The 13088-nt window shown below is 52.7% G+C and overlaps 1 protein-coding gene across 3 annotated transcripts in view; it reads left to right on the forward strand.

Moving 5' to 3' along the window:
• Nucleotides 1-12558, forward strand: part of CPLX2 (complexin 2) — an 84269-nt gene extending 71711 nt beyond the window's left edge. The window contains exons 1-4 of one of the 3 annotated variants that reach the window (XM_009209597.3): nt 3704-4064; nt 10988-11106; nt 11243-11418; nt 12178-12480. In XM_009209597.3, coding sequence (XP_009207861.1) covers nt 11076-11106; nt 11243-11418; nt 12178-12375 — 405 coding nt within the window. In that variant the 5' untranslated portion in view covers nt 3704-4064; nt 10988-11075 and the 3' untranslated portion in view covers nt 12376-12480. Of the gene's footprint in view, nt 1-3703; nt 4560-10987; nt 11107-11242; nt 11419-12177 lie in introns of those variants that run through there. The other 2 variants (XM_009209599.3, XM_009209598.4) reach the window with 2 other exon arrangements.
• Nucleotides 12559-13088: the final 530 nt, after the last annotated feature.

A 13088-nucleotide genomic window follows, 5' to 3' on the forward strand; every position in this document is an offset into this window, starting at 1 on the left:
ACATTAATGATGACACACAGTGCCTGTGTCACTGCACATGAGTGCTACCACTCTCCCACCTGCACAGTCCCACACTGCTGGGCACTCAAATACACCATTGCACACTTATGGGTTTGCCTTCACACCATGCCATTCCATGTTGAAGAAGGTACACTGGGGCCCTCACACTGATGGCACCCAGCCATTGTCAGTGACAAGAGGGAAGGCACTCATCAGATGAGCAAGGTGGCCTAGAGCCCCTCTCTGTGTACCACCCCCGCAGTTCTGTTTCCTCGGGCACATGGCCAACCTCCCAAACCAAGACCAACTCTGCCCCTCCAGGCTCACGCTAGAATGACAGGATGTGAAGCCAGTGTCTGGAGCATTTGAATGTCTCCCTGCACCCACCAACGTAACTCCCAGCAAGCTCAGAACCAGCCAGCGAGCTCCAGATCAGAGCTGGTGCCTGGCATTTCCTAGACACCCCCTCACTTCCCACATGGCATCCAGGATGCCCTCTGGGCTGAGGCAATTGCAGGGAAGAAATGGGCTGACCTTTGGACAGGAGCCTTATGCAAGCTCTCTCACTGATCACCACATTTATGGTCTGTGACAGTTGTCATTCCTCACACATTGTTCCTCGATCCTCACACAAAGTACTAACATTAGCTCCCTGATTGGCTTCCTACTGAACATTCAAGGCATATACATAACATCTTACAAATCTGTTCAAATCTGAGCCCCTCCTCCTGCCCCCAGGGCTCATAAATAAAAGTGGAAATTCAGCTCCAGCCAGGATAAGTCCCCTAAAGCAGAGCCCAATCTATATTTTACCAGGTGACTCTTAGAAGCTGTCTACAGAGCAGACTCGGCAAGAACCTGCGGCTGGGCCTGTTTGCACTCCCGCTGGATTAGAGATGCAGGAGATGAAGGAAATGCTGGCAACCCACATGACATGAGGACCCTGATCTGGGTGTGATTTCCTGGCAGTTTTTTTTTTTTTTCTTTCAGTGAGAAACTGGAGAACAGGGAAGACTATAAATGCCAATGTAAAAAAATATCTGCAGAGCAAAAGTTACATTTCCATAGGCTGTGGGATGTGTCAGGAGAGAGGCAGCCCCACGTGCTGGAGGGACCACAGAACTCAGTGTCAGGCAAGCCTGGTCTGGAATGCTGGCTCTGCCAAAGATTCATTTTATCTCCCTGGGCCTCAACTTTCCCATCTTGAACATAAGCGCTTGTGTAAATTAAATGAGAACATGTAAATCCTATAAAGCACCAAAGTTAACACCTGAGACATAATGAAAGCTCAAATATTCACTATTAGTAGTAGTATTTTAATCATTAGGAAATGCTTATGATATTCAGCAACTTTTTCAATAATAGGTCATTTGGGAAGCATGTCAAGGCTGGTAACACTGAATAGGAAGCAGGTACTCATCTCTTCATCACCTTTCTTTAATGGCTAAAGTGTCGTGATTTACCCCTTATTGCTCAATAAAATGAAGTCACCAAAATGTGGCTGAGCTGTCTTCCTATTCATCAGTAAGATTTTCTGCAGGGAGACACAGTTCATGTCAGCTTAGGCAGTTTTTTATAGACTCAGAGATGCTTGGGCTCAAAGGGGGCTTTAGCCATCAGCTGGACCAGCCTCCCACCCACATGCCATCTTCCAGATGTAGAGAACCCATAACCCCACATGGGGCAGTCCATGCTGTGGCTGGACAGCTCCTCTGGAGAGCAGGTTCTTCCTCTCAGAGCTTCTGCCTGCTTCCTTTACCTTTCCCCCATTGCCCTAATTCTATCGCCAGCAATAGAAAAAGCAATAGTACTACTCTTCCCCTGCAACAGTTATTCATCCATTCAAGCACTTCCTTAGCACCTACTTTGCCAGGCACGTTACTAAGCGGGGGAATTATAAATTAAGCAGGAATTGCCAGCCCTTCAAGGGTTAATGCCCCCTCAGTGTTCTTTCTTCCAGGTGAAAGATCCTCAAATCCTTCAACCTGCCCTCATTTGACCTGTTTTCCAGGTGCCCACCACCAGACTAGCCCCTTCTCGAGCTTGACATACTCAAGTTTGCCAAAGTCCATCTTAAAGTGTGGTGTCCAGAACTGAGCTCAGTATTTTCCCTAAACCTCAACTAGATTTGTAGCCCAGTTCAGTTGTGTCCATGTCAAAAGCAATACCAGTTGTGGAAAAACCTCAGTTGTAACCAGAGTGCTGGCAGCCAGGTCCCATTTACTAAGCATGTTCTTGAAGCACATGAGGAAAGAGGGGATGAGGAGGACTGTGCACTCGAAATGACATGATGTCAGATCTCCCTGCCCAGAACTCCCCTCAGGCATTAGTGGAAAGTCTAAGTCACTCTAATCAAAGAGCCTCCCTGCCACTGCCATCCCCCTCTTTGTATCTGCCCTAGGAAAGGGAAGGAAAATAAAGAATAAGCATTCTATGCTGACGGCCCAACACAGTGCTAAACATGGAACTCAGCCCTAAAGGAGGGGCCTTCCTTACCCAAGCCTGTAAGGGGAGAACAGACATAGGCTTCAGAAGGTGATTCTCCAGGTGACAAGGCCTCTCGTTCACCAGTGGCCAGGTTCACCAGTTCACCAGGTTCACCAGTGGCCTCTGACTTGTGGGGGGCGGGGTCTCCTGCTTTAAGGCCTTTGCTGTGATCGTGTGTGAAGGGATAAGCTCCCCCTTATTGGAACGAAATCATATTTCTGCAACTCTTGTTGCCCCTTCCTTGGAAGGAGGCCATCCCCTTAGAAGGAGAAGCCATCTCCACTCTGACATACCCTGACGGATGTAGAAACTCCTGCAGATCTTTCAAAGGCCTTGTGCAAGGCCCCTCCTCTCTGAAACCATTTTCCTACACATCGGGCCTGATTAAAGGGAGCAATTGGGAGCCGAAAGATGGCAGGCAGAATAAAGAGGCTCATTAAGAGAGAGTAATAAAACAAAAAAAATGAGTGCCAGGGGAAGAGAAAAGGCTGGGGATGGTAGCAGATGTTGTCCTGCCTCTTGGAAGTCCTTTTACTTTCTTGGGCATAGGAGGAAAAGAAATGGCCTTCTCGAATAAATTTTGCCAGAGGAGTCTTTATTCTTCACAGGATATCAGATCTCAAAGGGATTGGTGAGTGGCTTGCCTAAGGTCCACTGCAGTTTTGCATCAGTCTTCTCTCACTGGGTGCTGACCCACTGCGAGGGTCTTGCTCACACGCTCCATCAGTGTTTCCTGAGTGCTCCTGTGGCTGGGCACTGTGCTGGGGGGAGGGGCTGTAAAGATGATCCGGCCAAGGTCCAGTCCTGGAGCTGCTCACAGGCAAGAGGCAAGCTAACAGGTGGAACGGGAGTCGCTGAGGCAAGGGCTTGTCTCGGAGTCGCAGGAACCCCAAGAGGTGCGACCACTCTGCCTGGAGAAACCAAGGAGGGCTTTCCCAAGGAGGCGAACTTTGAGCTTTGCTTTAAAGAGCCCTTCCTCCACCCCCTGCCCCCACCACTCCTCAGGAGCAGAAAGCTTGTGGGCCTGGAGCTGTGGCCAGGATGTCTGGCTGCAGGGAGTCGGCAGGGGCGTCTGCGAGGGGGAGGAGAACAGTGTAAGGTGGAGGAGAGAGGGGAGGGGAGCGAGAAAAGAGGGGGAGGAATGGAGGGAGAAGGAGACGGGAGGGAGGAGGGAGGGAGAGAGGGAGAGAAGGAAGGAACGACGGGGGAGGGAGGGAGGGAGAGAGAGAGAGGAGAGAGAGACGGGGGGGGGGGGAGAGAGAGAGAGGAGAGAGAGACAGGGGGGAGAGAGAGAGAGAGGGGGGAGAGACAGAGGGGTGAGAGGGGGGGAGAGAGAGAGAGAGAGAGAGAGAGAGAGATTTGAATTTCCCATCTGGAAGGGGAGCGGTAGAACGTCAGGGCCCGGCTGAGGGGCGTGATTGGAGGGCGCCTTCGGCAGCCGCCCGCAGCAGAAGCCGCGGCCCCAGCTCGCCTGGCGGAGTTGCACGCGGCGGCGGGAGCTGGAATAGCAGAAGGAACCACCTCGTGGAGTCGGGCCGGAGCCCTGCAGTGGCTCAGACGGTTGCAGGGACCGCCAGGTCGGTGCTGGCCGAGGGCCGGGAGGGCGGAGCCGGGCTGTGGGCAACAGGGTCCCGGTTCTCGCCTCGAGGCCTTGGGGCAACTCGGGAATCTGGGGAGCACGGCTTTCGGGGGGACAGCTCCCCAAGGCTGCCTGGGCGCCGGATGGGGACTGAGAGGCGGTAGAGGGGACACTCGCGGACGCGCTCTCCATGGTGCTGAAAGGACAGCTCCCTGCGAGCGGCCGCGAGCAGGCGGCTGGCTGCGAACTAAGGGGAGGCGTGGGCCCTAGCCGGAGACTCCAGGTAGAGCCCGAAGGGCCGGGGTCCTGGAGCCAGGACCGCCCCGGCTGCGGCGGAGACTCAAGTCTGAACCCAGAGAACAACTTTGAGCTCGCGGGGGTGGGGGACGTCGATCTAAGCTACTTCTGGCTGTGCTTAACCCGAAGCCCGCCGGAGCACGCTTCGCCCAGGAGGAGGGAGTCGCCCCCGAGGGGTACAGTTCGTGCTCCCGGAGTGAGTCAGAGGGCGGCGGCAAGGGGGCGGACAGACGGCAGGTGCAGGGGAGGAGAACGTAAACGTCGACTGGGGATGGGGGACCAAGGGGACTATTTGTCCCTTCCCGGGAGGAGAAGCGGCTTGGGCAGCGTAAGTCCGCCGCCTGGAGTCTTCGGGAACGACCCCTCCAGTGCTCCGCTCTCGTCCGCCTCAATCTGCCCCCTCCCTCAGCAAAGTTTGAAACTGGGCCGGGTCTTGGGGTTGGAGCTATGTGTGTTGGGGGAAGGGGCGCTCTCTGTGGCCCACCGGGAGCTCCAAGGCAGAGTTGCCGGGGGGATGGGTCTCCGCGGGGGTCCGAGAGAGGGACGCCGGGGTTCCTGTCCTCTCTTCTGGCGGGGAAACGGGAACCCCCGGCCACTTCCGCTTTTCAGCCTGGGCCGGCTCCCTACCTCCTCCCATCCTCCGCTGCCCCTCCCCTCCCCCATGCTTCTCCCATCCCGGGCCACGGGGTGGGGACGGGGCGGGGGGAGGGGGTGGAATGACGTCCCCTGTCTCTGCCACTGCCTTTGGCGTACAGTCCCCTGCCAGAAGCAAATGAGTGTTGAATTGAGTTGCGGTGAATATAGCCCAGATTTGAGCCATAAAAACAGAAAAACAGCCATAAGGACAACCACTGCAGGTGCCCGAGTCGGCTTGTCAGATGGCAGGGCCCAGTCCCGAAAACCTCCAGGGGCTCAGATGGTCGAGCCTGAGCCAGTGCTTGGGCTGGGACGGGCTCGGAGGGAGTCGGAGAGGGCAAGGAAGCTGAAGGAGCGCCCTGGGTCCCCGGCGCACTGAAGGCAGGGAAACCTGGTGCTACAGCAGCATCCCTCCCCACCCCCGGCCTCCCCTCCCCCAGTGCAGCGTCCCCCACCCACTCCCACCCCCACCTCCACCCCCACCCCCCTTCCCGCGCAGGGATAGACCAAGACTTCCCGCAGAACCGCTAAGGAGCGCCTCCTGGCGGCCCGGTCAAAATCCTCAACTGTTGGCAACCTGCTGGACCTCAGCGCTCCCGCAGGCATATGGCAAAACATCCACACACACGCCTGCACACACGCACGCACTCATACGATGTCTAAGTCCAGAGTTGCACACACGGGGTCATACTTCCAACGCACACACCCTCATGCACTCGTTGACACGTTAAATTCAACCCAGCACACATGTCCTCAGGATCTACCATGTACCAGGAGATGTAGCCGATTCTGGGGACAAGAGAAATGAAACAAGATACTGGTCCTGTCCTGAGAGGAGCTCAGAGTGACCAGGAAGGGAAAAACAGACAAAGAGAGCATGTACTGGAGGCAGGCAATACTGCCCCAGAAAGTGCCACAGGTCTCCAAAGGGGAAGATGCCCTCACATCTTGCCAAGGAGATCTGGGAAATTGCATGGAGGGAGTGCTATTTGAGAGGGATCTTCGGAAATTAATGCTGCTGCTGATGATACTGATGACTGCAATGATGTTAGATAATGTGTACCTACTCTGTGCCAACACTGGGCTGAGCACTTTATTTGCATCACTTCATTCAATGCTCACTACAAGCCTTGGGAATAGGTGGTGTTGTCTCCATTTCACAGATGAGAAAACATTGAGTCATTTGCTCAAGGTTACTTAGTAAGTGATGGAGCCAGGATGTGAACTGGCAGAGATAAGGGTAAGAGGTTCCAAGGCTGTGGGAATAGCATGCACAAATGCCCAGGCATTTTCAGAAAGAGGATCTGGTGGGAAATACTACGTGCTGAAGCAGAGCCCTGTGCAAGAGGTGGCACACCAGCAGCAAGGAAGACAGACGGGTGCTAGACTGTGCAGGCCTTGAAGGTCAGCACAAGGACTCGCATCAGTTTAACAAGGCCATGGGGAGCCATTGCAGGGTGTGTGTGAATGAGCAAATCTGCCCTTTAGGAAAATTAATTGGATGGCCATGTGGAGGCTGGATGAGAGCTGGGGGAGAGACAGTTAGAGGTTATGGATAAATCCAGAATCTCTAGGTCCTGAACCAAGGCATTAGCAGCAGTCGGAGAATGGAGGGTCGGGATGCAGGCAGCATTGCAAAGCCACAGCATCTGGACTTCTCCCTGGAATTCTCCCTCGGCACCCCCATCCCAATCTTACTCCCCAATTCCTTGTGTGATCTGTTATTCAGCTTCTACCTCCCCAGCCCAGCTGAATGTTGTGAGACCACTGCTGGGACTCCCTTGTTCCCTGCCACAGCCCCAGCACCCAGAACAGTGTCTGGCAGAAAGTAGATACTCAAGGAATATTTGTAGTATGAGCAAGTGAGTGAGTGAATGAATGAATGAATGAGGAATTTGCTGTCTCTAGAGTTTTCAGTTGAGGTGATTGGGACAAGGCATGCTAGAGAAAAAGATAGGTGTGTGGGGAAAGCCAGGATGAGACTGATCTTTGGACAGATAGAATTTGAGATTATCCATGTGACAACATCCAACAGAGAGTTAAATGCGCAGGTTTGGGGGAGGGAAGGCAGAGAGAGGGAAGTATCTGTGGCTAAAGAAGTGCACTAAACCAATAGGGGTAGATGAGATTCCCAAGGGAGACAGAGGAGCAGGAGAGGCAGGAGGGGAGAGTTCGTTTGGAGAACATCTTCACTTTAAAGGAAAGGAAAGGAGTCAGCAAAGAAGAGAGAGAAGACCTATCTGAAAAGTAGGATGAACACCACAAGAGTGCTGTGTCATGGAATTCAGGAGGAGATTCCAGAAAGCTGGAAAAGGTGGGGGGAGGGAGTCAGCAGCAGCATGTGATTCAGCAGAGGGATGGAGGAGGAGGATGACGGCTGTGAAGACCCTCTTGGATCACCTGTGGCGACTGATTATGGCAGTTTCAGGGTTCCTGCAGAGGCAGCAGAGCTCTGGTCTCACAGAGAGGTAGGGCTTGACTGGGAGGTGAAGATGTGGAGATACCACGTTGAGATCACTTCGTCACAAAGTGAGAGGGGTAGGATTAAGGGAAACACAGAATATAGGGAAGGAGTTAAAGAAGGGAGGGGATAAAAGCAACCTGTGGAGAGGAGATGGAAGATGTGAGGAAGAGGGAGTGATGAAGTATAAAGAGAGGGAATCCAGGGCACAGGTGGATGCCCTGGCTTCAGCCAGAAGAGGGCTTCTTCCTCAGGAGCTAGAAGGAAGGGAGGTTACTGGAGCTCCCACTCACTGACATTAATTGTTTTGATTATTAAAACCACCATTTACTGAGCACCCAGCATGTGCAAACACATCCCATAGAGTATTTCTAAAATTTCAAAGTGGCATTATAATTCTCATTTTATAGAGAAGATCAAGTATCAACGAAGCTAGGTCAATTACTATTGCACAGCTTAAAAAGCGGCAGATTCAAGATGTGAGTCAGGCATGCCTAACCTCAGAGCTCATACCCCTTATACTTTGGCCCTTGAAGTGGGGGAAAGTCACCTGCTGAGAGGGAGAAGGCAGTAGTAGTTTAGGCCTTGAGAAAAGGAGAATTGGTTAGGAGAGTGTAGACAGAGTGAACGGGAGACTGCTTAACAGCTCAGAGGTTCATACTGGGATTGGGCAGCAGGATTTTTGGGCAGAGTTGGGAATTTCAGATAAAGAATCCCAGCAGGCTGAAGAAGAGCTATTAGAGCCACAGGAATGCAAGCATTGAGAAGACTCAGTGGTGAGCAGAGGTACTTTGCAAACTGGAGGAGGGGTGGCAGTGGCAAACAATGTCTGATTAATGCATGCCTGCAAGCAGAGGTGACTGGAGTAGGTGATAGTTGGGTGATACAGAAATGGCATGTTGAGTTTGAGTGGTGCCCACAGACATCCAGGAAAGGGTATCCAGGAGAAGGAAATGTGTTTTTTTACTTATGTGTTGCCTATTTCCCTACATATGTATGCATGTACACCCACACTCACATACACACATACATGCCTCAGAATGTAATCTGCATGAGGTCAACGCTTTGTCTGGCCTGCTTCCTGTAAATCCCCAGTGCCTAACACATTGACTGGCATAAAGTAGGTGCTCAATTAATACTTGCTGGATGAGTCAATATACAGGTCTAGGTGTCATCAGTTTCAGTGGTCATTAAAACCCCTAGAATGGATGAGTTCTCCCAGGGAAAGGTTAGAAAGAAAAAAGAGGCAGGGGCTGAGGTCAGAGTTATGGGGAAAAAGCTTATGTAAGAGACAGGAGGAAGAAGAGGAGTCAGAAAATGCAAAGGAAGAGAAGAAAAGAGGAGAGGAGAGGAAACAGGGGAAGCAGGGACAGGAAAGAACTGAGTCACAGAACCAGGAGAGAAGGAGGTTTGGGGGTACAGTGGGGTTGTCAGCAGTTCAAATGCTGCAGACTGCTTCAACAGAGGCATGGGAGAAAAGGTCTGGAAGATCATCTGCTCCAGGAGAGAGACACATCAGAATCACCCAGCAAGTTAGGGATGAGGGTGCAACTAAAGCCTGGGTGCCCTGCCCAATTTGGAACATCTCAGATTAGAGCCCTGCATCTCCCACTGCCACCTGGTAATTCCTTGAGCTCTATGTAAACACAGAGTAGGAACCCAAGAGTTCCTGAAATCACTTGATTATTAAATTGTTCATTTCCTGTTCTTAGAAATGAAGCTTTTTCACAATGTATTAAATCAAGCGAAAACATCTTGACTGAGCTGAGCAACCTTCAAACTCAGAATTTGGGGTTAGGCAGGTGGGTTCTCTTGCATTTCTTAGAAAGCATGGAAAGCCTGTTCCTTTTTGGCTTGTTCCACAAATACGTAGTCGGCAACGGCTGACATTTTATGAGTTCCTGCAACACCCCAGGCACTTGACTGGTATCATTCATTCTCCTTCAACCATCCATTCTAGGGCGGCCTTAATACTCCTCCATTTTGCAGGGAGCAAACTGAAGCTTGCCCAGGGACCCACAGCCAGTAAGTATAGCTGCCTGGATTTTGAACCAGGTGTGTCTGATGCCAAAGCCCCTGGGTATTTTGTTTTGCTTTTTTTTTTTTTTTTTTTTCTGCTACAGAATGACTTTCTCTTCCCAGAACAACCTATCAGATGAGATGGTCTGATCACGTAGATAAGCTCTTGGGCCCCATATCATGAAATAATCTCAGTCTACCGATATGACTTCTCATCTTGAGAGAAATGAAGAAAATCTATCAAAGAACAACCAGTGACCCAGAACTCAGCCAGGTTGCAATATCCAGCCTTGAATCCAACAAGGTTGCAATATCTGCCGCCCTTTCCCAGGAACCTTTTTTCTTCCTTGCAAGGCAGTGTGGGACAAAAGGCCTTGGGGAGCAGACCTGGCCTCCGCTTACCATGAAGCTACTTCACACTTTGGATAGCTCACGGATGTCCCCTCTACACTTGAAAACAGATCTGTGTCTGTTAAAGAACCAGTGGAACTGAATGGTTAAAATACAAAGAAACTCTCAAGTTAGAGTACTAGGGTTCAGCTTCTCAGGGATGTGGGGTGAAGATGGTAAGGAGGCCAAGGGGGAAGGCTCTTCCTCCCCCACCTCTACCATTGGAAGAGTTCCACTTTTACATATTTTGCATATTGAGATTCCTATTAAGATTGTATTTGGAGAACACTTCTGAGGCAAAAACAGAACAATAAAAAATATAATAAAAACCGAAAGTCGGTGATTTAGGAAGAGGGGTAGGGTACTAATGTCTGCCAAGTGCCTGCAAGGCCCATGCTAGGTAGTTTAAAAGCCCTAAGCCCCCAGAAGGTTATGTCTCCAACACTCCCATGTGAAATTCAAAATAAAAATCGATATTAAGCTACAAAACATAAAAATTACATGTACACTACAATAAAAATAACTTATTTTCCATTTGTCTAATTTCCAAAGTCAGGATCTGTTTATCCAAGCTGGCTGTTCTCATTGGCTCAGCTGCCTCCGATTGGCTGGGGCAGTAACACGGGCTGGTCTTTTGATGGGCTGATCCAGTGGCCCAGGCTGGGCCCCCTCCAATCCCCGCCGGACCCGGGGGAAAGGTGGCATTGCCATTTCTCTCTTAGAGAGGAGGAAACTGGGGACTTGAGCAGGTTAGGGCCTTGCTGAAGGTTCCATGGCAAATAAGGAAATGACGGTAGCATTGGAACCCAGATCTGCCTGACTCCAAGTTCACGGCTCTTTCCAAAGCTCCTGGCTTCAATCAAATCTGAACAATAGCGTCAAGATGAAGGCTTTAAAATAGGGACCAAACCGCTTTCAAAAAGCTATTTGGCAGCACCTACGTGTCTGCCCAGTAAGTCGCTTTCTTCCCTCTCCTTTTTCCTCTAGCAGGGCATTGGGTCTTGACCTGAGTGATGGGTGCCTGGTGTCTGAACCAGGGTGAGGCTGCTGTCTGTCTAGCTCCACTGCCCTGCCTGCGCAGAGGCCTCTCCCATCTGACTCCCAATTCTCTTTTGCAGGTTGTCACGTCTTCCCGAGCCAGGCCAGCCAGGAGCGCTGCATGCAAATTCTGCCGTGGGCTAGGGCACGCTAACCAGAGCCGGCGGCATGGACTTCGTCATGAAGCAGGCCCTTGGAGGTGAGGTCCAGCGCCCCACCGCGCGTCCTCGGCGGGTCCGACCCTTGTGGGAGGGGGCTCGGCCCGCCCAGCCCCTCTCTCCCCAGCCCTGATCCCTGGCTGACCCCGCCCTCTCCCTCCCACCGCTTCCTCGTAGGGGCCACCAAGGACATGGGGAAGATGCTGGGGGGAGAAGAGGAGAAGGACCCGGACGCGCAGAAGAAGGAGGAGGAGCGGCAGGAGGCCCTGCGGCAGCAGGAGGAGGAGCGTAAGGCCAAGCACGCGCGCATGGAGGCGGAGCGGGAGAAGGTCCGGCAGCAGATCCGAGATAAGGTCAGCTCCGCCCGCCCGCCCTGGGGAGGGCCACAAGCGGGTAAAATCGGTTCAGCGAAAGCCCCTGCCCGGCCTCCCCTGGATCCCAGCTCTCACCTTCGCCCTAGCTCTCTCTGAGCCTCACTCTTCTCATCAGCAAAATGGGTGTCACAAGGACACCTCCCTCAAGGGATCCTTTTGGGGATTAAGAGAATGCGCGTAGTAGGTACTCCAAGAGGGTGGACCCTACGGTCCACCATTTAGTACTGCAGATTCTTGGGACCAAAAATGAATGCAGTTCCGAACTGGGGAATGTTCGAAAAATACCACAGTGTCCTAAGCACCTTGTGCTGTTAGGTGTCACTCCCAGCGGGTCTGGGGCTGCCACCCTACTCCAGACAGTCCAGTGCATGTCTGTCAGTGCCCTGCAATAAATAAAGGCTAGAAGTAGTCTTCCATTGGTTCAAGTCAGACTCGTCACCAAATTTGGCTCAAAATATATGAGCAAACGCCCCGTGTTCAGATCTTTGGGGATTTCAGCACAGCAGGAAGTTCTCATGGGCAGATGTTAATTTTAAAGGAAACCCCACGCATGGTCTCTCCCACTGAGGACCAGGCACCATCCTACAGGGAAGACACCCTTATGCCCACCTTACGGATGAGAGGACTGAGGCTTGGGAGGTACTCCTGGCCACCTCAGCCAGTGCTGCATGATCGTGAGACTCCTGCTTCTTCTTGCCCACCCCGCTTCATGCGTGTCTCTGCCCTACCCCTCCCCAGTATGGGCTGAAGAAGAAGGAGGAGAAGGAAGCAGAGGAGAAAGCGGCCCTTGAACAGCCCTGCGAGGGGAGCCTGACCCGGCCCAAGAAGGCCATCCCTGCAGGCTGCGGGGACGAGGAGGAGGAGGAAGAGGAGAGCATCCTGGACACGGTGCTCAAATACCTGCCCGGGCCGCTGCAGGACATGTTCAAGAAGTAACCAGGCCTCCTGCCCCAGCCCACTCCACCTGTTACTACTTCTTTTTGGTTCTTTCTTTTCTTTTTATTAGGTTAAGTCTCAATTCTGAAGGGGAAAACCTCAGTTGGCCTCTGCCCCCCTTCCCCGGCCAGGGGCTTCTCCCCCTCAGCTCTCCCTCACACCTCCCTTCATTCCAGGGTATCCACCTGCACCCCACTCCCAAGTAGCTTGAAAAAGGGAAGACAGTCTTTCCCCAGTGGGGGTGGGGGGGCGCTGAACCCAGGGCCAAAGGTACTGGGAGCCCCCTCAGGAAGCCTAAGGTCATGCTAGTGTGGTGACCCCTATACGTTCCTTCATGCTCCCCACTGCCAGGAGGACCACTGTCCCCAGTCAGCCAAAGTAATGACACATTCCAGCCCTGCCCAGCATGCTGACCTTTAGCCTCCAACCCTCAGTGGGCCCCCAGGTCAGGGCAGGGGCACTGAGTGGCCTGGCTCTGAGGAAGGGAGTCAGGGGAAGCCTGTCCCGGGAAGGCCCAGGCTGAGAGACCCCGGGTCTGGCCAGGCTGGGATCTGGGCAGGAGGCTGGGGCTCTCCTTCTTCCATCTCCTTGGTGACACCCAGCCCAGGAGCACCCCCTTCCCCAGCCCCCACCTGGAGAGACATGGCCCCTGCCAAGCTGGTCCCTCCAAATGGATCCTTTGTGGACTTTAGCTCATCTGTGGAGGAGCCCCA

This window comes from Papio anubis, chromosome 5, assembly GCF_008728515.1.
Source record: "Papio anubis isolate 15944 chromosome 5, Panubis1.0, whole genome shotgun sequence".
NCBI classification, from domain to species: Eukaryota; Metazoa; Chordata; class Mammalia; order Primates; family Cercopithecidae; genus Papio; species Papio anubis.